Source organism: Haliotis rufescens, unplaced genomic scaffold, assembly GCF_023055435.1.
Source record: "Haliotis rufescens isolate VD_foot unplaced genomic scaffold, xgHalRufe1.0.p SCAF_6, whole genome shotgun sequence".
NCBI lineage: Eukaryota > Metazoa > Mollusca > Gastropoda > Lepetellida > Haliotidae > Haliotis > Haliotis rufescens.
Window position 1 is genome coordinate 38,237,951 of NW_025964334.1, and position 27,578 is coordinate 38,265,528.

At 43.4% G+C, this 27,578-nt stretch overlaps 1 protein-coding gene across 4 annotated transcripts in view; it reads right to left on the reverse strand.

Moving 5' to 3' along the window:
- The window catches only part of LOC124145834 (inactive phospholipase C-like protein 2), a 230,190-nt gene that overhangs the window by 115,068 nt on the left and 87,544 nt on the right, over positions 1-27,578 (reverse strand). For all 4 annotated transcript variants that reach the window (XM_048385568.1, XM_048385567.1, XM_048385570.1 and 1 more), the window contains exons 3-4: positions 4,916-5,134; positions 524-563 (exon numbers count right to left, since the gene is read on the reverse strand). In XM_048385568.1, coding sequence (XP_048241525.1) covers positions 524-563; positions 4,916-5,134 — 259 coding nt within the window. The remainder of the gene's footprint in view (positions 1-523; positions 564-4,915; positions 5,135-27,578) is intronic.

Sequence of the window (27,578 nt, forward strand, 5' to 3'; positions counted from 1 at the left end):
TTCTGTCAGTGGGTAGATTCTGCTAAGGGGTCAGGTTATGGTAATGGCTATATTCTGTTAATGGGGTAGGTTCTGGTAATTGGCTAGATTCTGATAATGAGGAAGACTCTGGTAATGGCTAGATTCTGATAATGGGTAGGTTATGGTAATTGGTAGATTCTGGTAATGGGGTAGATTCTGATAATGTACGTAACATTTGATTGCAGTAATTCTGAACAAGTTCTCTTTTGCTCAATTTGGCTACAAATTGGAACTCAATATAACTGACAAAAACGTCGTAAACATTTTGTCTTGACAAGCTACAAACACTAAGAACCAGTGATTCAGGTGTACAGTTATATTTAGTACTCTGGACTAGTCTTAGAAAATATGAATCTCAAAGGCAGAAAAATATTGTTGCAGTTCACAATACAGACATGTTAACAGCTGTCTACTGTACCCCGATACACTGGAAATACCTTCTGACATGAGACAAACCTGTGTGTCAACAGCCATAAAAGAGTCTGCAGCTTAAAAAGGATATGTATCTCTCATCTGTTGGAGGTCTTCGATAGCATTGGGAGCTGCAACAAAAGGCAGAACACCTACATATACATTCTGTACAATACTGATACAAACCTTTACAACCAATACAAATGTTATCAACAGTGTTTCCTGCTACAGTCGGCTATATTCCAGCTATATCACGCTGACCTATAAACAGGCAAACCAGTGGTTGACAGTATAAGTACCCAAGACTGTTGCCAGTGGATATTGGTTCACCCACACCCTGTACACTGCATGTTTGGTTACAAATTCAATTTAAAACGGTTAAATCTTCAGGTAACCTAGCTCTACATAGTAAACACAGTTCATCTCCTAAGCTTGTTACACCTATATTCCAAAATTAAACAGCAGAAACAAAACAGAAAATGTGTCCTTGTTAAGTTTCAAATTTGCTTACATCACAAAAAATTGGTGAAAAATAAGTGAACACACACAATCAATCTTCCATTTCCACTGTGCTAAGATTGTGCTCTCAGTGTTTCCAGACAAGCATCTCCAAAGAGAGCTCACTGTTTCCGACACAGAAGAAGATAGATGGGATTCAAACCAGGATGAGGATTTTCTAATGGTGACAACAAATCATTCTATTTCCAGAATGTCCTTCCTCGGAGGCCAAATGGCTAATGCCAGAGTTTGGAAACCATTATACCGAGTCGTGTAAACAGTGTGTAGCTCAGCTCATGGACTAATGAGCACCAGAAAGGAAAAGCTCATTCACTTGCCACGACATCACATTTATCATACCTATTTCAAGGTAAGGCACAACTATAAAGTTCAACCTAAATCCCCCTGGGATCACCTCAGTCGAGTTTGAAAAGTACATGAAACAGAGGGGAAAAAATTCACAACACCATAAAGACTATTTTTCTTCAGATGGCATCTATTTTGCGTTTCCCAAGATAAAGACAAACTATACTATACATCCAACATCATCTGTAACATTGTGGGTTGTACTTCTTTCAAAAACATCTATTGACAAAGGGAGGCAACTCTGCATGGGGAGTTCTGGCTCCTTTGAACATTTGGCCATTTGTTGGTGTGTTTGCTTGTTGTTGAAAGCTCTCAATGCTACTGTCAGACAAATTTGACAGAGTGTGCTGCTAGCCCTGCAACATCAGTCGAACCCATTCGATAGGCACATAGCATAAGGACACCCCAAATAAAACTTGCAATAACTGTTCACCAACTAGGTTTCATGCATCATGTAAATTATGTATGATATGTATAAACATTCAGCTTTCCAAATATCAAAACCTTCATGAGTTTATTTACCTCTAAAAGAAATTACTGCATAGGACAAACATCAGATCCAATTGAATGAGTATCCTAAATTTAAGCACGAAGTTATACCCAAGTCGGAAAGTGGCATGGTAAGACGCAGCTAACATGAAAAAAAAGCCTGCACCCCTACTCTGGATCACAAGTGAACAGGTTACATGTGCACACCCTGACTCCTACTCTGGATCCGCCAGTGAACAGGTTACATGTGCATACACCCTTCACCCCTACTCTGGATCCGCCAGTGAACAGGTTACATGTGCACACCCTGCACCCCTACTCTGGATCACAAGTGAACAGGTTACATGTGCACACCCTGCACCCCTACTCTGGATCACAAGTGAACAGGTTACATGTGCACACCCTGACTCCTACTCTGGATCACAAGTGAACAGGTTACATGTGCACACCCTGCACCCCTACTCTGGATCCGCCAGTGAACAGGTTACATGTGCACACCCTGCACCCCTACTCTGGATCACAAGTGAACAGGTTACATGTGCACACCCTGCACCCCTATTCTGGATCACAAGTGAACAGGTTACATGTGCACACACCCTGACTCCTACTCTGGATCACAAGTGAACAGGTTACATGTGCACACACCCTGACTCCTACTCTGGATCACAAGTGAACAGGTTACATGTGCACACCCTGCACCCCTACTCTGGATCACAAGTGAACAGGTTACATGTGCACACCCTGCACCCCTACTCTGGATCACAAGTGAACAGGTTACATGTGCACACCCTGCACCCCTACTCTGGATCACAAGTGAACAGGTTACATGTGCACACCCTGCACCCCTACTCTGGATCACAAGTGAACAGGTTACATGTGCACACACCCTGACTCCTACTCTGGATCACAAGTGAACAGGTTACATGTGCACACCCTGCACCCCTACTCTGGATCACAAATGAACAGGTTACATGTGCACACCCAGCACCCCTACTCTGGATCACAAGTGAACAGGTTACATGTGCACACCCTGCACCCCTACTCTGGATCACAAGTGAACAGGTTACATGTGCACACCCTGCACCCCTATTCTGGATCACAAGTGAACAGGTTACATGTGCACACCCTGCACCCCTACTCTGGATCACAAGTGAACAGGTTACATGTGCACACCCTGCACCCCTACTCTGGATCACAAGTGAACAGGTTACATGTGCACACACCCTGACTCCTACTCTGGATCACAAGTGAACAGGTTACATATGCACACCCTGCACCCCTACTCTGGATCACAAGTGAACAGGTTACATGTGCACACACCCTGCAGCCCTACTCTGGATCACAAGTGAACAGGTTACATGTGCACACCCTGCACCCCTACTCTGGATCACAAGTGAACAGGTTACATGTGCACACACCCTGACTCCTACTCTTGATCACAAGTGAACAGGTTACATGTGCACACCCTGCACCCCTACTCTGGATCACAAATGAACAGGTTACATGTGCACACCCAGCACCCCTACTCTGGATCACAAGTGAACAGGTTACATGTGCACACCCTGCACCCCTACTCTGGATCACAAGTGAACAGGTTACATGTGCACACCCTGCACCCCTATTCTGGATCACAAGTGAACAGGTTACATGTGCACACCCTGCACCCATACTCTGGATCACAAGTGAACAGGTTACATGTGCACACCCTGCACCCCTACTCTGGATCACAAGTGAACAGGTTACATGTGCACACACCCTGACTCCTACTCTCGATCACAAGTGAACAGGTTACATGTGCACACCCTGCACCCCTACTCTGGATCACAAGTGAACAGGTTACATGTGCACACACCCTGCAGCCCTACTCTGGATCACAAGTGAACAGGTTACATGTGCACACACCCTGACTCCTACTCTGGATCCGCCAGTGAACAGGTTACATGTGCACACACCCTGCACCCCTACTCTGGATCACAAGTGAACAGGTTACATGTGCACACCCTGCAGCCCTACTCTGGATCCGCCAGTGAACAGGTTACATGTGCACACCCTGCACCCCTACTCTGGATCACAAATGAACAGGTTACATGTGCACACACCCTGACTCCTACTCTGGATCACAAGTGAACAGGTTACATGTGCATACACCCTGCACCCCTACTCTGGATCACAAGTGAACAGGTTACATGTGCACACCCTGACTCCTACTCTGGATCACAAGTGAACAGGTTACATGTGCACACCCTGCACCCCTACTCTGGATCCGCCAGTGAACAGGTTACATGTGCACACACCCTGCACCCCTACTCTGGATCACAAGTGAACAGGTTACATGTGCACACCCTGCAGCCCTACTCTGGATCCGCCAGTGAACAGGTTACATGTGCACACCCTGCACCCCTACTCTGGATCACAAATGAACAGGTTACATGTGCACACACCCTGACTCCTACTCTGGATCACAAGTGAACAGGTTACATGTGCATACACCCTGCACCCCTACTCTGGATCACAATTGAACAGGTTACATGTGCACACACCCTGACTCCTACTCTGGATCACAAGTGAACAGGTTACATGTGCACACCCTGCACCCCTACTCTTGATCACAAGTGAACATGTGCGGACCAAGAACAGAGGTGGGGCAAACCCATTCTTGGCTTTCCCACACCAGAATACTGCCAAAGCACAAGGCCAAGCCCGACAGACCAGTCAAAATCTGCCGCTATCCCTTCACAACCAATAAATTCCACACCAAAATGAAATTTCCACCACAACCAACTAACCCATCATTTGTCTGGGGCACATCAAATCTTTTAAGTGTATTCATGAAGACATGTTCAGCTCCAAATACTTGCTATTGAAAATCTTTATTACATCCCTGGCCAATAATTAAACGAATGCAGTGTATGCCATCCCTCACCGCCATCATGAATACTAGAGTGTCCTATTTTTATGCAGAACCAATATTGGTATTGATGTAATTCCAATCAACCACTTTCCAATTTTCCCTGACAGGGTTCCACAAACTTAAGTCTATAAGTTGCTGAAGAGCACTTGGCAAACTCATTTTCTGCAAGACTCCAAGTTAACTAAGCTTAATGGTGGCTGTACCATGACACAAACTTACAGGTCTGAGATTTGGAACTGGCATTAATGAGACAGGTAAGACCAGTAACCCATATATTCGCCTCATCCGGCGTATTGGCGATCAGATCCATCGACTCGAACTCCTCTCCAAAGATTATGGAAAAAGCGCATTCGTCGGGGTAAATCCCTGCAATTTCCTTGTTCCGAAGAGCATCTGTGGTTTTTCCTTGCCGGACCTCTTTGACTGATCGAACAGCAACTGTAACGACAAATGGTTTGAGATCGGTTAGAGTAATTACATGGGATGGTGTCAAATGACAGCAACAGGATGTTAGAGAGCCACCTGGAGGGAAATTATGTCACAATGGTTATGTCCAAGATTGGGGTTTAATCAATCTTATTGAATTGTCTGACAGGTATCTGCTGCAGATCTGTGTCAAAGAAACATCACAAAAGGATTCAGTGATAAACATGGATGCAGGTGGTAATGTAATTATTCCATGTCACCATACAATGCTGACAAGAATGTTGGAGAATGTTATTAGAATCTTGCCAGGACAATAACAGTTTTGGGGAAGTTTTATGAGCAAGATATTGATTGATATTGTACTTGGTCATGGTGTGTTATTGAGCAGTTCATGAAAGTCCCCAGGTCCTAGTGGGCTGCCTACATTCAAATAGCATAAGACAAGGGGTCGGTCATTTATTATAGAGGGGGGTGGGGGTTTTGGGGGTGTTGGGGTGGAGGGTCAAGGTCAGAGGGAATCAGATTGAATCAGGGGAGGATGTTCAGATGTTGGATGTTTTCCATGACACAAACAGAAAATCTGTTCAAAACAACTCAATCCCTATAAATCTGTTCATCGTCTTCAGTGCTTGAAATTTAACATGATTGTCAAGGGGTCATCGACAAGGGTGTAACGATACACTAATATTCCAATGCATCGCGATATTTAACCCACCATATGATACACATGGGCCTATATATCAATACGGAATCTTAAGAACAGTGTTCACTCAATATTGCACCCCTCAATATAGTGCTAACCCAGTTATAGCATGAGGTAACGCATGGCTCCCAAAACTTACTTACATTTTTAATAAGGCTTAGTTTCCTGCTTAGTGAATGAGAAAATATGTAAAGTAATCGTAATCTCTGCACATTAAACAATACCTTGGAGAGCAGGAAATACAATTTTAATGGTAAATCATTGTGTCTTTTGATTTTTTATATTAAATTTCATATTTTTATTGACCAAGTTTATATAACTGTTCGCTTACCTGAATTCGCTACAGGGATACAATGTGATTTTTCTAAAGGGCATAACACACGATAAATTTATATTTACACTATGAATCATAAACAACTGCTATTCTAATCTTTTTTTAAAGTCAGAAAGGTACATGGTAGATCTTGTGAGGTCAGAAGAGCATGTACTGTTGTGTTGGTCATCTACCCCTGACTCTAACTTGGTAAAGATACAACAGCAGGAGACACCGTCAGTGCCCGAGGGCATCAGTGTCCCTTGACAATGTACACATTTAAATTTTTCTGAAAAAGAACCCTGAACTTGAACTATTCAGACTGTGAAGTACATTGATTATTTTCTGGTGTTTGAACTTTGAAGTTTTCTGTTGTTTTGAAATTTACAGCATTTGAAGGAAAGTTAGAGAAAGTTCCACTTTGAGGCAAAACAACTTTACTAGTCTTGTTATCATAAAAGAATTTTGACTGTACCAAAATCATGAAAGGTCCAATCGTGACATGCTTGAAGCCTTGAAACTTATTAAAAGCTGAAGCACTGTTATCTGTCTTTTATGCATTGTTGCGTAACGTGATACATATCGTAATGTGACCAAACTATCGAGCAACGTATCATATCATGACCTTCCTGTATCATTGCAGCCCTAGTCATTGACATAAACTGAGTGTTTAAAGCTACAAGGGGTCCCTCAATTAAAATTGTATGGTACAACTTCAAGGACATTCTCAATAACTCCTTTAACCCCTGCCTTCAGCTACTTGTCACCTAGCAAATAATTACTGATTCCTCATCAGATCCTAACTCAAACTGTCATCCTTCCACTAATATTAACCTAAATTACCAGAACGTTAGGTAATCCATACCACAAGTTAAACTACTGCCCATACATTTTCATTCCACAACATAATCACTCATGCCTCTGATAAAAATACAGCAACTAAAAAACTGTCCGACATCAGTGCCTCTATTCATATGAAAACCTAACATACTTTATTACAATCCTCAATAATACCTAAAATATTAGCCAATCATAATCTTCATCATATTATCCTATGGCACAGCAACCAATCAGTGATGAGCATCTTCAATGAAGCAACCCTTTTCTTGTCGCTTTCAGGTGTAATTTTCAAAGACAGTGAGCTGCCCTCAAGTTCAACACACTGCCACACCGAGACACTCCAAGTTTCAACACAGTTGCTGCTAACATGTGACGACTTCTGGACCCTTGGGTAATCAGTGTTCTCGGAGAGTCTTGCACAAATTTCACTGGCCTTGATGGACACAGCACTTGTGTACTTCCCACCAAAAGAGATGCACACTTCCTGAATCTAATGGCAAGGAAAGGTCAAACACTCAGCATGGAGGCTATGCGTATTTGCTGAACAGTTATCAGTAAGAAAAGCTGAAACGTCAAGGATGTACGGTGGCAGTGTTTGAAATATAAAAAATTGTCTGCTTGCCTTCAGGACATGCATACTTTAGAAGCTGCAGGCCTTGACCAAACTCTTCAGGCCCTCATTTGACACGAAAATTTACTGCAGGGGATGACCCATACAAATTTGAAATTATGGGTCTGACACAAGATCTGGTGCTTATTTCAAAGACAGTGTGGTGGGTCACCTCCATTGATGTTTTTCAGGAATAGTATGTGAATAACTGTGAACAATGGAGTGAGTGAGTGACGGAACCAAGGAGTGAGTGAGGGCGGTAGGACACAATGGAGTGAGTGAGGGAAAAAAGAAGAAGGAGGGCAGGAACACAGTGAACGTGTCAACAGTATATTTTGTTATCAAAGCTGGACCTAGCCATACAGCACATATCAGGGTACCCGAAGTCTTAACTGACCACACCATCAGGTACCCGACTCAGCACCCGAAGTCATAGAGGGCTGCACCATCTTGTTATCCAACACTGTACCCAAATCATTAAGCACTACACTATCAGGATTCCCAATTCAGTACCCAAAGTCAATGAGCACTTTATCATAAGGGTAGCCAACTCAGTACCAAGAGCCACAAAGCACTACATCTTGTGCGTACTCAGATCACCATGGCACTGAGACCCTCGATCCACATCAGGGTACAAGTCATAGGGCACAACACTATCAGGGAAAGATCAGACCACCATGTCCCTAATGACAGTTGGTCTTCCAATAGTGATGGCCAATGAAAATACCAAGCCACTCTGTATTGACCATATAATTCCCACTATGGTCACCTCTTAGAGCAAGCATGGCCAGAGCATTGACCATCGATTCGGCATAGAGGCCCACAATTTATTTGCTAACATGTATCCCAATCTAGCACAAGATACCTTAGCAACCATCAGTGCAGAATCACAATTCACGTCACCAGCACAAATGCAGCTATGTAAAACAGAAACTAACTTCATTACCATAGCGACTAGAACCACGGACCTCAAGCGTAGTTAACACGATTTCCCATCTTGGAAGAACCAAAACTGCCCCTGTTCCTAGTGAGACATGAAATATAGTAAATATTTGGATTGTCAGCCCTGACATAATTCAATTCCTCATTGTCGCTCTGTTCAGCCGATCACAGGTCATTACCATCCTGCCCTTTATTAGTGTATTAGTGTCTGCAGAATGTTATAAAGAGACAAGCGGTTGTCACTATAGATCAATGGCAACACAATGACATTGTGCTGAATACCATCACGATGGAGGCCGTTTTCTACACGATTACATACACACTCAAGTCAATAACATTACGAAGTCAACCAATATTCATCCATCTATTAATGGCAGACCTATCAATTACATCCAAAATGAAATTCGGGACTGGCTCAATTGGTAAGCCTCTTCCACATTCCGCACCATGGCAGCTGCCCCAGAGACTCTCGCCTTCCAATATTCATAGAACAGGCTACGATGGTGACAAAAATACAAGTTGGGTATTAACAGATCTATTAGATGGATGACCTGGTATCTGAGCCCAGAGGAACCGCTGGACAGCATTATTAATCAGCTGCAGACCTCCTCTCTGTAACTCTCTGGGGCTGGGAGTTGAGGGATGGCAGCAAGTCTGACTTCATGGTAGTCATGTGGACCAGATGGGGCAAAAAGGTTTGGTGTGGGTGGTGACACCTTTCAAGTGATGGGGCTGGGGATTGGAAGTGACATTCCATTTTCTGTCAAATTCCAGGTCAGTTGGTGCCGAGGGATTCAGTTTGGGGGAGGACTTTGGTTGATGGGGCATTAAGGTTTTGTGAGGAGATCTTAGTTGGACTGATTGGACTGTGACATGATGAATCTTAGTTTGTGAGGTTGAATATTTGAAATGATGGATCTAGGTTGGATGGTTGGATATTTGAAATGATGAATACTGGTTGGGTCGTTGGATATTTGAAATGATGGATCTAGGTTGGGTGGTTGAATATTTGAAATGATGAATACTCGTTGGGTAGTTGGATATTTGAAATGATTGATACTTGTTGGGTGGTTGGATATTTGAAATGATGGATCTAGGTTGGGTGGTTGGAAATTTGAAATGATGGATCAAGGTTGAGTGGTTGGATATTTGAGGTTATTAGCTGAATTTGTTGATTAGTCGGAGGGTTAACCCTTGAGATTGGTTAGGGTTACCTTTGACATGTGTGATGTTAAAGCAGCAATGATCTTTGACATGTGTGATGTTAAAGCAGCAATGATCTTTGACATGTGTGATGTTAAAGCAGCAATGATCTTTGACATGTGTGATGTTAAAGCAGCAATGATCTTTGACATGAGTGATGTGAAAGCAGCAATGATCTTTGACATGTGTGATGTTAAAGCAGCAATGATCTTTGACATGTGTGATGTTAAAGCAGCAATGATCTTTGACATGTGTGATGTTAAAGCAGCAATGATCTTTGACATGAGTGATGTGAAAGCAGCAATGATCTTTGACATGTGTGATGTTAAAGCAGCAATGATCCTTGACATGTTTGTTGGTTATAAAATCGATTGCATGGTGCGTCTTTCTTTGTCAATGTGGGATAATTGTTGAAGGTATAGGACTCTTAATCATGGGTTTACAAGAAGCGGCAGTTCATCGATTGATAAATGAAAACATGTATCTTTGGTTTGGAACTGGCTGCAGGAAAATTTAGATGATGGTTTAACATGCAGTTTAGCTATCCTGTATATCATTGATTGGTTGGGCCAGATTTTCTTTTTAAACTTGGTTTAGGACACCAAGAGGGTTTTTGTATTCTGCCGGACAAGAAAAAGTACACTGTAAAAAGACCCACTTATTTTCTGACATTTACTTTTTTTGACCTACTGAAATGAATATTTAGACCGAAATCCATAAACCTAAAAAAAGAACGTACCCTGTGAGGTAAAACTGGCATTATGAATTGACCTAGCAAGCTGAGGTACTGACAGTCTCACTAGTGCAGAAAGAAAATAGCTGCTACAAACAGATGAAATCAATAATGTTCAATTCATGATGGATGGTGAAGATAATCTTCTAAAGTAATATACTAATGACTGGCCATGAGCAGCAGTGGTAACACAATTTAGTTGCCAAATAGAAGGCTGAGAATACCTCAGTTCCATACCTCTCAATAACACTGTCCTGAACAGTGATGTTCGACTGATCTGGCATATGTTACTAGGAGCATGTCTACTTCACACAGAAAGGACGACTCACTGGGTGTATGGCAACCCTGTTCCGGATGGCCTCTTGAGGAAACGTATCCCACACAATAGCAACGCAATTATGTGCAGTCAGATGTTAGAGAACAGAAAACTGCTTGAAGGTCATGTTTTCATTATCTTCAAATCCCAGGGTACCATTCCGTTTATGTTGTTCTAATTACTGATTCTCGGCAGCATGAAGTGGTCATATGTTTCCAACTGATGGGGAACAAAGTATATCTAATGTTTAACAAGACCAGCCTCCTCCTGCAGAGTTGTCTGTCCCACTTGTACAATTTATTATCAGTATGTTTGGAGTGAGTGAGTGAGTGAGTTTAACTGTATTCCAGTTATATCACGGCGTGTCAGCTTAATGTGGGAGGAAAGCCCGAAGTGATGCAGGTCTCAGATGTTTACCAATTCGGTGAAACCCACGAGCACGGGTATGGTGCTGACAAACCTAGAAACATAATTGGGGCGAACCGGGATTCGAACCCACAATCATAGGTTTCTGGCGTGCCCAAGGGAGGCAACTCTGCACAGCGAATCACGGCGCCTTAGACGACTGGGCCACCCGTGCCCCCAGTATGTTTGGAATAATGTGAGTGAGTGAGTGTGAGTTTTATGTCACTGGATTTACGTTAGCAATTTTCCAGCAGTATCATGGCAGGCGAGAGAAGACTGGGTTTCGTACATTGTGTTCATGTGAAACTCGAACATGAGTCTGTGGAGTGACAACCATATGCTTTAACCATTCCACAAACCTTCTGCCAATTAGAATCCTTTGAGGTTAACAGTATAATGTCGCTCTAAAGAGTATTTCAGTTATAACCCGAAGTAGCGCAGGTCTCATCAGATGTTTATCTGACAGGTGGCCAGACCATATGGCCTTACATACAGCCATCAGTGGCTATCTGACAGGTGGTCAAGCCACATGGCCTTACATACAGCCATCAGTGGCTATCTGACAGGTGGTCAAGCCACATGACCTCACAGCCATCAGTGGCTATCTGACAGGTGGTCAAGCCACATGACCTCACAGCCATCAGTGGCTATCTGACAGGTGGTCAGGCCACATGGCCTTACATCCATCCATCAGTGGCTATCTGACAGGTGGTCAAGCCACATGACCTCACAGCCATCAGTGGCTATCTGACAGGTGGTCAAGCCACATGACCTCACAGCCATCAGTGGCTATCTGACAGGTGGTCAGGCCACATGGCCTTACATCCATCCATCAGTGGCTATCTGACAGGTGGTCAAGCCACATGACCTTACATACAGCCATCAGTGGCTATCTGACAGGTGGTCAAGCCACATGACCTCACAGCCATCAGTGGCTATCTGACAGGTGGTCAAGCCACATGACCTCACAGCCATCAGTGGCTATCTGACAGGTGGTCAAGCCACATGGCCTTACATACATCCATCAGTGGCTATCTGACAGGTGGTCAGGCCACATGGCCTTACATACAGCCATCAGTAACTATCTGACAGGTGGTCAGGCCACATGGCCTTACATCCATCCATCAGTGGCTATCTGACAGGGGGTCAGGCCACATGGCCTTACATCCATCCATCAGTGGCTATCTGACAGGTGGTCAGGCCACATGGCCTTACATACAGCCATCAGTGGCTATCTGACAGGTGGTCAAGCAACATGGCCTCACAGCCATCAGTGGCTATCTGACAGGTGGTCAAGCCACATGGCCTTACATCCATCCATCAGTGGCTATCTGACAGGGGGTCAGGCCACATGGCCTTACATACAGCCATCAGTGGCTATCTGACAGGTGGTCAAGCAACATGGCCTTACATACAGCTATCAGTGGCTATCTGACAGGTGGTCAGTCCACATGGCCTTACATCCATCCATCAGTGGCTATCTGACAGGTGGTCAAGCAACATGGCCTTACATACAGCTATCAGTGGCTATCTGACAGGTGGTCAGGCCACATGACCTTACATAGAGCTATCAGTGGCTATCTGACAGGGGGTGGGTGGGGGTGGGTGGGGGTGGGGGTGGGGTGTTTGTGAGTGAGCAGGTGGTTTAATATGTGAGTGAGAGTGTGAGTGAGTGAGTGAGTGAGTGAGTGAGTGTTAGTGAGTGAGTGTTAGTGAGTGAATGAGTTAGATGACATGATGTTACACCTATTTTGGTACTATTCCATGATACTCCATGGTATTCCATGACTCTAATAGTGGCTTTCCACATTGTACCCATGTGGGGATTTGAACCCTGGTTAATGTGGTGGTTTCCATCCATTTAATCAATACAAATAACTTCAAACTTATTTATCCAGATCTCCTTAGCAACAGCCGATGAGTTTGACTCACCATTAACCAAGGGTCTTCTATTCATCAGTACTGGCTGTCGACGGAATTAGCTTCTGACAATAAACACGTACATTTATCAATAGTTCCGGCAGTCTAGTCCTGACTGCAGTCCACCAAGCCCAGATGTTGCAGTGGGTGAGACCTAGTCAGTTGATAAACTCAGCCTTCTTCATCAGTGCATCACTTGTTTCATCATAATAATCTCACAATAGCTTTCCTCAGCTCTATGTATACAGCTTGTTATAGCTACCGCTCACAGAGGTTGGTTGGTTGGTTGTTTAATGCTGCACTCAGCAATATTCCAGCTATATGACGGCAGTCTGTAAATAGTCGAGTCTGGACCAGACAATCCAGTGAATGATATCATGAGCTGGGGATCGATGACATGCATCTACCAAGTCAGTGACCACCCAATGTGATGACATGTCATGTAAGGTGTCTGACAACAATGGGGCCAGGAGCATACTCCATTAGGATCCACCAGTGGACAAGACAAGTATTGATGCTATGCACATTCAGTGACTGGTGGCACATGGTCCTGTGTACAGTGTGCAGGTAAAAAAATCAGGTGGTTTGTGCCTGCTAGATTGAATATGTCCTGTAAAATGCTTTCAGAAGATCTTAATCTGAACATATTGGAATTAATAGGCTTCCGTTTTACTGAATTATATTTTACAAGACTATGTAGATCCAGATTGAAGTCACATGCTCTCTACATTGCAATGAATAGCTGCAAAATTGTTGATGTAGTGTAGCGACACGTCATGTGCAAAGTGCACAGGTCACAAGTCAAGTGATGTTATTGTGCATTGTTGGTCGTGGAGAGTAGGTGGATGGGTGACCATGTCCGGCAGCATGACTACTGAGAGTTTCCAAGTCATCGGTCCTGCTCACACTCAAGCACATGAAACACTTTCCTTTGGCAAACGACTTGGTTCGAAATATGCCTCTATTCACAGAGCAGTGAATGGGTACCTGGTCAGAGGAGATAGTAATGTGACTGTTAACCTTCTAGCATCTCGGGGTGCTGGTGGACACAGATCCACTGTGACTGGGGTAATAATAAGATGTATCATGGCCTAAGGGCATTTGAGCAGGTATCGACTGGATAGTGCACTATACAAATTCATGATATGATATAATAACTTTATATGTATTTTTTCTTCAAGTTTTTTTAGAGTCTGCTATTACAGGGCTAAGCACAGTTTGTGGTCCATTACACTAGAGACATTTTGAAAGGTTGTGTTTAGGAGCAAGTAAGGATTATGCCCATCAGCTATAGACCAGTACTTGAGCCTGGATCAGACAAAGCTGTTGGCAGCAGTGAGAGCAGCAATAAAAACCACCAGGGAGGCTACCCCTTGGTATCTAGTGCCAGTACTCTCCAACCAGTAGGGGTGTGATATGACTAACCCTGGGTAACTAGTGCCAGTACTCTCCAACCAGTAGGTGTGTGATATGACTAACCCTGGGTAACTAGTGCCAGTACTCTCCAACCAGTAAGGGTGTGATAGGACACCAACACAGCCAGCCCCCACTTATTAAATACTTGCAGTGCTCTGGTCAAATGGTCTGGTTTTGTTACAGTCTGGCATTCCTGTTCTGTCACTAGACAGCCAAGATGTCTGACATAATATTCACTTATACTGTTCACAGAAATCCTCTTCGAAGTTTATACTAGTCTCAGCTAAAAACATTCTTGAGTTTACAAGGAAGATTAGGTCCAATGGAATTGTTTTCAGAAGCTTGTAGTCTAAACATATGGGCTTTTTTCCGATAATCCGAGACCCCAAAAATTGATTAAAGACAAGCTTCAGACAGACAAGTGGATGAAGTTGCAGACTTTAATTCCTTGAGAAATGATCCATTATCTGCCACCATATAGCTGGGGTCTGACTACTGGAAACACTATTCTGCCCAGAATCACAACAGTGTTACACAGCCCAAGGATCCTATACTGGTGAGTGAGTTGGTGGGTGAGTGAGTGAGTGAGTTGGTGGATGGGTGGATGGGTGGGTGGGTGTGTGCGTGCGTGTGTGTGTGCGTGCGTGCATGAGATTTTTTGCAGTTTGGGGGAATATTCCAATCATGGTAAGGGGATACTAGTAAGGGGACAACTGGCTAGCCCACTGCCACTTATACTGAATAAGCTGTAAGATTACAGACTGAAGCATTAAATCATCTTGTTTCCTTCTCACTGTTGATAGCCACACCTATTTGAGACTACTCCAACTGATACAAATCAGCCTCTCAATAACCATCAGGCCTCCGCCCTTCGTACTGGCTCCCTCCCAACACGTTGCACAAACACGGCAACATTAAGCAGATCACTGTACTCAAACAGCAAATGTCATCTAATTACCACATCCTGATTATCATGGAACGACATAACTGCCCAGGTTCTACCAGGGTCAACAGCAACAGCTTGGGACATCAGAAAGCCGATAAGGAAATTACTGGAGGCCAAAGATGTTAGCATGGTGAGGAGGACACTGTGTCAAGCACATTGGTAATTAATTGCCGATTCCATCACACATGATCCTTGTCAGCATCAGCAGGAATCTGCATCAAACTCATAATTTAATCTCTTAGGGAAGGTACTCTATTAAATGAAATGATTTGCTATGAAACCTTTATCTTCTTTGGTTATAATAGCAACCGGATATATTAGGAGAGAAAATAGCTATAGGAAGAGGAGATTACTACATGACTATTAACAGTTAGAGTGGAGTGTGCTACCATTAAGGCAGGACATGCTTATCCTTTTGGTGAACACCTGGTGTCATCACTGATATTTTGCCTTTTATGCCCAATCAAATCTGTCTCGGCAGATAATGGAGACTCGTTATTCACTGGCATGACGTTTTATCTTTCTTTTCCACTCTCATCATAATGCCATGGTTTGTTTTGAGAGTTGTGGCAACATTGAGTACATGAGTGACAATTGTTTTGCACTGCCTCAACAATTTATTCATGGCAATGTAGAAAGTACACCATGACTTCATTCTGGATTTACATGGTCTTGTAAAATAGAATTGATTAAAAGGGAAGCTTATCAATGCCAATATGTTCAGAATAAGATCTACTGAAACCTTTCTACAGGAAATACTGAAGCTGGCAGGCACAAAACAAATGCTGACAGTCCATGGGGCATAACCAGATTGAATCAGGTGTATTCAAAACAGTGAATCCTGGTCCTGAAAAGGGACATAATTCATGTCAAATAAGAAAAACTCAGTCGATTCAGACACCCATGACTCCTAAGCAGCCTGAAAAGTGAGTGAGTGAGTTGCTGCTTTGGACAGTATTGCAACTTTGAAAATTGTATCACAATCCAATAAATATGCAAATGAGGAACTACTTTCAATAAGGTCCATGGATCGATGCAATGTCTACTTGCTCATCAGTCAAGTGTTGTCAAAGGCTCCCAATAAGCTCAGATATATGTCTTTTGATGTGTGGATGTTTCCGTACATAAACATGGCTTCAAATTATTTGGCACTATAAGATAGAGTGGTTCACTCATGTATTCATACTCGGTGTCTTAAGTTACTTCAGTGAGTGAAATAATGCATTAAACATTGATTATTTTATTAATGACAGAGTATTAGCCGAGTTTGTTTCCATATCATAAAGCAGACACAGCCAAGACACAGCCATGACACAGCCATGACACAGCCATGACACAGCCAAGACACAGCCAAGACACAGCCATGACACAGCCAAGACACAGCCATGACACAGCCATGACACAGCCAAGACACAACCATGACACAGCCATGACACAGCCAAGACACAGCCATGACACAGCCATGACACAGCCAAGACACAGCCATGACACAGCCAAGACACAGCCATGACACAGCCATGACACAGCCAAGACACAACCATGACACAGCCAAGACACAGCCATGACACAGGCAAGACACAGCCATGACACAGCCAAGACACAGCCATGACACAGCCATGACACAGCCAAGACACAGCCATGACACAGCCAAGACACAGCCATGACACAGCCAAGACACAGCCAAGACACAGCCAAGACACAGCCAAGACACAGTCATGAAACAGCCAAGACACAGCCATGACACAGCCAAGACACAGCCAAGACACAGTCATGAAACAGCCAAGACACAGCCATGACACAGCCATGACACAGCCAAGACACTGCCATGACACAGCCATGACACAGCCAAGACACAGCCAAGACACAGTCATGAAACAGCCATGACACAGCCATGACACAGCCAAGACACAGCCATGAAACAGCCAAGACACAGCCATGACACAGCCATGACACAGCCAAGACACTGCCATGACACAGCCAAGACACAGCCATGACACAGCCAAGACACTGCCATGACACAGCCAAGACACAGTCATGACACAGCCATGACACAACCATGACACAGCCATGACACAGCCAAGACACAGCCAAGACACAGCCAAGACACAGCCATGAAACAGCCAAGACACAGTCATGAAACAGCCAAGACACAGCCATTAAACAGCCAAGACACAGCCATGACACAGCCAAGACACTGCCATGACACAGCCATGACACAGCCAAGACACAGCCAAGACAAAACAAAGACAAAACAAAGACTTCATGTTCTGCTGATGTCTCCACAGGTAGTCAACAACTCATGTTCCACATGACTGGATGCAACATATAGTGGGGACCTCTTCTGCCCTGCAATTCTAGTGGGATCATTTTGTATATTGCAATGAAACAGAATGTCTGACTTTATGTCATATATTGTTGTTTTGTCACAGAGTGAATGAGTGAGTGAGTGAGTTTGGCTTACTGCTGCTTTAAATCATGGTTCAGTAATGTCATAGCATGTCAGCATGACTGTGATGCAAGATCTAAGATTTTACCGTGACCTGTGAACATCTGGGTCAGAATAGGTCTTCAGCAACCCATGCTTGTCATAAGAGGCAACTAACGGGATCAGGTGGTCAGGCTCGCTGACTTGGTTGATGCATGTCATCGTATCCCAATTGCGTGGATCGATGCTCATGATCGGTTTATTAATGGTTACACCAAACACTAATTAGTAGTGAAAACATAGATACTTTCATTCATTGGGCCATACTTGACACTGCCAACTGTAAATCGTCAATATGCCAGGTATTTGGCCATCCTGTCAATGAAAAATATTGCTTACACATCACAGATAAAAGTACATGCAAGTATCGTGATAAGTATCAGATCATGAGCAAGGTACAGTGATACGAATCGGATCACACAGTTGGTGTACCGTACCAACCCTAATCATAAGTGTGAACCGTGACATGCACCCATGAACATATATTTCTGGCATCCATAACCCTGCACAGTGATTTGTTGTTTCCCCAACAGCCAGGCATTGGACAGAGTTGGGACACAGTACATTCTAGAGCTGTCAAAGTCTACAACACCACCAAGCATGGAATTGAACCCTTACAACTTGGACATAACAAAAAGACACATATCCTTCACTAATTACCATAATGTCTTGTATAGTGGCACCTGAGTAGAAAGTACACCCCCAAGTCTTGAGCTGTTTCATGTTTTGTGTGTAGTCAAAAACTATACTGTATCAGTTTAGGTGAACAAACAGGCGATAACTAACTTAGTCCATAAAAATGTGAAATTTGTGATGAAACATCATAAGACATGATGATTTACCATTTCATTTGTATTTCCTGTTTTGCTTGGCATTGTTAATATGCAGATATCAAGATTACCATGTGAAATAAGACGTACACACATTCTCTTACATATTCTGCTGGTGACTCATCTAAAAAATACCCAATATTAAAACCTAAAAAGAATTTTAATGCAATGATCAGAAGACGATGTTTCTGAATTTATTCTTTTGCTAGGAATAATATATTCTAAAATTTTGTTTTTCTAGCTGTAGCTTTTACTATATACATTCAAAAATAAAAAACAAAACAAGCAAAAACAGTATGATGACATGTTATAGTCCAACAACAACAAACATCTTTTTACAAGACGATGTAGGGCATTTGAGATACTTATATATACATTCTCTGACAATTAAAGTTTGTGTCAAGGCATCATTAGTAGTAATGGTAACGGTTGATATAATAGTCCACAAAAAGATAGTGTATACAATGAACACTGTTTGTAACCATATAGTGTAATGACGGGTTCTGTTGGGACTTCATGACATGCTATTTCCGGTGTTGCGTGTTCATGGTAATGTCTTTGCATTGGGAAAATATTCAGAACTCAATGTCAGCGTGTATCATGCACACACTCCTCTACACAGCTGCATTTAATGTTTTAAAGTGCACACTATTCAAAAGAAAATATGGAACATGTCAGATTATGAATTTAAGTTAAATTACATATATTCTTGGAAACTCATTTTTTAATAGAATAGCAAAAAATTCAGTCATACATTCATACATACCACTGAAATGACACAAAAATGATCTTGAACACTTGAATTTTTTCATTTTGAAACATGAGACGCCTATAAGCAAGTTGTTGTAAAGAAAACTACTTTAACTGATCGTGATAAATCATTCATATTCAGTTGGGTCTCACGCAATACAAAATGAACCCTTTGCAAAGTCTGTTAGCGTGCAATCCAACGCACCATAATTGAGTCTAAGGTGAGACTTAGTCTGGTCAAAAGCTACAACTAATTCCCTATGATGCGTACTTTCCCAGCTTTCTGGTGGCTTCAAGAACATCTACATCACAACTCAACACGTGTAATGGAGAGAGGGTGCGAGAAAACATAGTTGGATAAATCAATACCTTGCATTTTGCAGCAGAAAATGTCAAGCCCCCCCACTTGGGATGAAAGAGAGTGATGTTCATTTCACAGCTGATAGCAACAGTCTGCAATCTTCAGTGGGAGAAAGGTTGTAAATAGCGGCATCAACATTGTGAGTAGGATGGAGGCTATATCGGCAGCATTGCAGTAAAGGAGGGATTTGTGAAAAGTTGTAAAATTCTCAGCTTGAGATTAAAGTTCGTTGGAACTTATTTGAATGAATTTCTTTCAAAGATTTGAATGCATGGTCACACTTAAATATTTAATGGCAACAATTTCCGTGTACACTTCGTTCATGGATGTCAAGCACAACTTATTGCATGATTCAAGACTGCCAATTAGGATTGGCACCAATTTTCTGAACTTAATGTTTAATGAGATAAAACCTACAACACTTTTAAATTCAATACATATTACATTTATTACAAAGGTCATTTGAACTTCACATGAATACAATATTTTTATACTCTGTAATCTACAAGACAAACTGCAATGTTTTAGGATTAATGTAGCCTGTTTTCGGGAATGTTTACATCAGTCTTTGTGTCGACAAGCAGAATCAATACAAACTCACTCTGAAAAACACTTATCGAACAACAAAAATGTTCAAAACCAAATAACAAAATTACATTTCAAAATTCATGTGGAGTGGGATTTCCATTCAAATTATTTGTTTTCTTTCAAACTATGAATGATAATTTTACCAAAATGAATATTCAATTAATAAGGCTTTGAGTCATTTTGTAAAAGTGTATTATTGCCCCAAAAAACTTTTGATGCACTTTTAAACAAATTGCTAAAACAGAATATCACAGTTCCTTTAGCAGGCTATTTGTAAAAGACCATACACTTCTCCTCGATCATGTCTAATGATTCAACAAACAAACTACATTCAAAAATGAAGTTTGTTAATGCATAAATATTGGCCATTAACACTCCCAGTTTAGCAACAAAACACTTCAATTTGTTTCATGGTGACAGCTTGGTTGAGACATCTCCGTCATCAACAATCTATCAGTGGTTAGAGGCTGCAGGATCCTGATAGGTGACAGATTTACTCATCGAAATGCCGGAATCATTCATGTGATAAATGACCATATTCTGAAAGGTGTTTACAGTTGAGCCAGGTTTTATTACTGCCAAATCATAAGTGGCGATGAAGACCTTATTTGGAATCTGTAAAATGAAAATTTCTAAATGATTCTGCATCTAATACTGGGATGGACACCATTGGTCATACCAAACTAGTCCCCAGCTTTCTAGAACTGGTTTGGGTTATGTAAAATAACTAGATTTGGGGATAAAACAACTGGATGCTCTAGATTTTCACTTGTCTGCGACGTATGGACAAGCGTGCGTGTCCATACTTGAAATAGCAGAGGAATGAACAAAGAACACACTTCCAATGCTAAACTCTTCCACTACAGTCTGCAGACACACGGACAGCAACCATTCCTGTGGATATAGACTCTTGAGTAGATACGAAGGCCCCTGGATTGTGGGGCAGATTACATTCTAAGCAGCCCATGTTTGATGTAAGATTTGTTTGTTTGCTTTCCAGCTTAACTCAATATATTCCTGCAATATGAATGCAACCAGCAAATAAATAGTCAGGGGAAGACAATCCAGTTATTGACAAGGATTATGATCCACACAGTCGGGTTGTGATGACATGCTGTCAACCAAGGCACTGAGTCTGACATCCAATCCATTAAGCCCAGCATAGGTTGCATAGACCAATTCTAACTGGGAATATCTACAGGTTCTCTATTTAGACACCTCTTATGACTTTCAATGTGGTGCTGGGGACACATTCACAGGGCAGTCGGTGACACAGCTGCATGATTATGTATCATCATATCAAGAAGGCATGATGACACTATCAACCACTACACAGACACATCACTGGGCACCAGGACACACCTTCCACACACAGACATATCACTGAGTACTAGGGCACACCTTCCACACACAGACATATCACTGAGTACCAGGGCACACCTTCCTCACACAGACATATCACTGAGTACCAGGGCACACCTTCCACACACAGACATATCACTGGGTACCAGGACACACCTTCCACACACAGACATATCACTGGGTACCAGGGCACACCTTCCACACACAGACATATCACTGAGTACCAGGACACACCTTCCACACACAGACATATCACTGGGTACCAGGACACACCTTCCACACACAGACATATCACTGGGCACCAGGACACACCTTCCACACACAGACATATCACTGGGTACCAGGACACACCTTCCACACACAGACATATCACTGGGCACCAGGGCACACCTTCCACACACAGACATATCACTGGGTACCAGGACACACCTTCCACACACAGACATATCACTGGGTACCAGGACACACCTTCCACACACAGACATATCACTGGGTACCAGGACACACCTTCCACACACAGACATATCACTGAGTACCAGGACACACCTTCCACACACAGACATATCACTGGGCACCAGGACACACCTTCCACACACAGACATATCACTGAGTACCAGGACACACCTTCCACACACAGACATATCACTGGGCACCAGGACACACCTTCCACACACAGACATATCACTGGGCACCAGGACACACCTTCCACACACAGACATATCACTGGGTACCAGGACACACCTTCCACACACAGACATATCACTGGGCACCAGGGCACACCTTCTACACACAGACATATCACTGTGTACCAGGGCACACCTTCCACACACAGACATATCACTGGGCACCAGGACACACCTTCCACACACAGACATATCACTGAGTACCAGGACACACCTTCCACACACAGACATATCACTGGGTACCAGGACACACCTTCCACACACAGACATATCACTGGGTACCAGGGCACACCTTCCACACACAGACATATCACTGGGCACCAGGACACACCTTCCACACACAGACATATCACTGGGCACCAGGGCACACCTTCTACACACAGACATATCACTGTGTACCAGGACACACCTTCCACACACAGACATATCACTGGGCACCAGGACACACCTTCCGAACACAGACATATCACTGAGTACCAGGACACACCTTCCACACACAGACATATCACTGAGTACCAGGACACACCTTCCACACACAGACATATCACTGGGCACCAGGACACACCTTCCACACACAGACATATCACTGGGCACCAGGGCACACCTTCCGAACACAGACATATCACTGAGTACCAGGACACACCTTCCACACACAGACATATCACTGAGTACCAGGGCACACCTTCCACACACAGACATATCACTGAGTACCAGGACACACCTTCCACACACAGACATATCACTGGGCACCAGGACACACCTTCCACACACAGACATATCACTGGGCACCAGGGCACACCTTCCGAACACAGACATATCACTGTGTACCAGGGCACACCTTCCACACACAGACATATCACTGTGTACCAGGACACACCTTCCACACACAGACATATCACTGGGCACCAGGACACACCTTCCACACACAGACATATCACTGGGCACCAGGACACACCTTCCGAACACAGACATATCACTGAGTACCAGGACACACCTTCCACACACAGACATATCACTGAGTACCAGGACACACCTTCCACACACAGACATATCACTGGGCACCAGGACACACCTTCCACACACAGACATATCACTGGGCACCAGGGCACACCTTCCACACACAGACATATCACTGGGCACCAGGGCACACCTTCCACACACAGACATATCACTGGGCACCAGGGCACACCTTCCACACACAGACATATCACTGGGCACCAGGACACACCTTCCACACACAGACATATCACTGGGCACCAGGACACACCTTCCACACACAGACATATCACTGGGCACCAGGGCACACCTTCCGAACACAGACATATCACTGAGTACCAGGACACACCTTCCACACACAGACATATCACTGAGTACCAGGGCACACCTTCCACACACAGACATATCACTGAGTACCAGGACACACCTTCCACACACAGACATATCACTGGGCACCAGGACACACCTTCCACACACAGACATATCACTGTGTACCAGGGCACACCTTCCACACACAGACATATCACTGGGCACCAGGACACACCTTCCACACACAGACATATCACTGGGCACCAGGGCACACCTTCCGAACACAGACATATCACTGTGTACCAGGGCACACCTTCCACACACAGACATATCACTGGGCACCAGGACACACCTTCCACACACAGACATATCACTGAGTACCAGGACACACCTTCCACACACAGACATATCACTGGGTACCAGGACACACCTTCCACACACAGACATATCACTGAGTACCAGGACACACCTTCCACACACAGACATATCACTGAGTACCAGGACACACCTTCTACACACAGACATATCACTGGGCACCAGGGCACACCTTCCACACACAGACATATCACTGTGTACCAGGACACACCTTCCACACACAGACATATCACTGAGTACCAGGACACACCTTCCACACACAGACATATCACTGGGCACCAGGACACACCTTCCACACACAGACATATCACTGGGCACCAGGGCACACCTTCCGAACACAGACATATCACTGAGTACCAGGACACACCTTCCACACACAGACATATCACTGAGTACCAGGACACACCTTCCACACACAGACATATCACTGGGTACCAGGACACACCTTCCACACACAGACATATCACTGGGTACCAGGACACACCTTCCACACACAGACATATCACTGGGCACCAGGGCACACCTTCCACACACAGACATATCACTGTGTACCAGGGCACACCTTCCACACACAGACATATCACTGGGCACCAGGACACACCTTCCACACACAGACATATCACTGGGCACCAGGACACACCTTCCACACACAGACATATCACTGGGTACCAGGACACACCTTCCACACACAGACATATCACTGGGCACCAGGGCACACCTTCTACTCACTAGTCTGCCATACAGACCCAGAAACAAATACAGCCGAATAAACCCATGCAATTCTATAATAATTGGCAAGTCTAGATTACTGCAGAAAATGAGGTGAGTTTCTGCTCCTATTTATTTCATAAGATAATATAGCACTGTTTTTTCAGTCAAATATTTTATTTCAGAGACAAGATGTGACTCTACCCACACCAGACCTAGACATTCCAGTAAAGACAAATGTAATCAGGGACAAATACTACATACCCAACACCCCACCTAAAGACAGGGCAGACCTCATCACTACGCACACCAGACTATTATCCTGGAGGTTAAACACATATGTGATTCTAACACAATTTGGCTGTAGACGCTGTTCAAACAGGCTAGCTAGCCAGAGAGCTTCTTACACAGGGTATGTATCACAGAGCAGCCCCAGCCTAGCCTGGAGGTTGTGGGCTCACCCAGACATCTTCAACCTTCATCCCATACTCCAGCAACTGCACTAGGCACTAGGCACAACTCACTGTACCTCCGATGTATTGCATCTACAGTGCAAACATGGTTGAACGGAACAGCAAAATTAGCATTATTAGCATTTCTTTAACTCTGCAAAGCTGTTATCTATCATCATCAAAAGTGAGCAGTATTCAAGCAATGGCGAGGATAACAAGAAATGGCTTCACACATTGCATGTGGGGAATCAAACCTGGGTCTTTGGTGTGACAAAAGAAAGCTTTAACCACTGAGCTACCCCACCGTCCCTCATCATCAAAAGTCTGTCATTCAATACTCAAGTATGGACTCAGATTTCAAATCACATTAACCACCTCTGATGGAAACAGTTGATTTCATGGCTGTGCCACTGCAGATGCCTATATTTACAGAAAGGTTTTGTCAGCAGGCATTTTCAAATAATAAAATGTACACATATAGATTACAAAATTATTGTTACTCCAATATATAAGTATTCATGGCAATACTTTCTGTGCAGAAAACATGATAGAATGTGTCTGATGTGTATATCTTGAATATGAGGGACAACAGAGAGTTTGAAATTTGGTTTTTTTCTTCATCTGACAGTGACTTCATACCAGCTGTGTCATCACAATCAGTATGACATTGTAATAGTGACGCACAGTGCAGAGCTAAACCTTGCAAGGCTTGCTAAATTGTCCTCATGGTCCCCCCACTCCATGTTGGCTTCAAAAGATGCCTGTCACATCTGATACTAAACTGATGTACAAATACAGTATTTGAGCAGAGATAGCACCATACTATGATGAAAGGCTTTGTTTATATCCAAACACAGCCACTATGCTATGAGGCACTATACAAAATTCGGAACCAGACGTCCAAGAAAAGAACAAGGAATTGTGTCCTGTGGCAATAATCAGAATGTTTGAATTTGTCACTGCTATCTCCTAATGTGTCATTGACCTATATGCTGTAGTATCTGCATTTACTATACATCCTATACACCCATTGGCACACAGCATCTCAGACCAAGAGAGTTGACCAAATTGGATCCGGTGGTCAGACTAACTGCCCAGTTGTTTCCATGGTTCCATCATTTCAGGCACTAGTTTGTCTCTTTCAGACTTGGTAACTGACATGCCATTATGGTAAACATTGAATGTTGCTGACTGTGGCATTAAAGAACAATCACTGTTTCAGAAGCAAAGTCACAGAAGAAAAATTAATTCACTGACAAACAAAAATCCCAAAGGTAAAACAACCATACACCTGTAGAAAACTATGTAGGAATTGCGAAGCTCAACAGCTCCTGACATGATCTTTAACAACAAGCTTCCCAGATGTGCCAGGCACCTGTTCATCCAACAACCAGTCGCGTTCAACCACGAGCACAATCTAGTCAATTTCCTCATTGTCCCATCAATCAACAGTGTTCCATTCTCAAGCGGTCTTACATATTCAGAGCTAGCAGATATAATGATTGGCGCTTCATGCGGAAAAGAATCCTGATTTCACTGGGCATTAACGACCTCAGTCTGCTATTGATTCATGGGTTACCAGTCAATTTTCTTGTGCGTTTAAAGGACACGAAAAGTCATATCCTTGTTCCGTTCCTTGCTTGCATGATGCATCCGATTCTAATCCAAAGCCATCCTCAAACAAATCATCTGGAGTTCTCTTTTGCATCAGTGACCGGTCTTGGCTTGTTATTTTCAAATTCAGATGATTATGTGTCGTCAGTTATGGACAGATTTTCAAGAGCATGATAGGAAATTTGTGACCACGCAATCCTTGTCTCCTCCATCAGGCGGTTGTTATTCATCAAGCGTTCGACATGCAACGGTCTTCATGCAAGAAATCCGCACCCTTAACTGTTGCTCAAGTTACATGTTGTCATGGCGTCATGACTGCAAGGATAACAGTACCAGCATCATGCTTGAATTATTTTCATAACATTAACACTTACAATGAAATTGTAACTCCCTCAAAAATATAAATATGCAATCTGTTTTGTATAAACATTGATTTCAGACACTGTTCCAGAAAGATGAATTTTAATGCTGCATTAATGATCAGAGATGAGAATGAAATATGAATGTTGTGCAACACAGCATTTTTGGCCATAGTTGTCAGGCATTGAGCAACGATCCATGCTGTCCGGGTACGTACAATGTTGCCTGTGCATGTG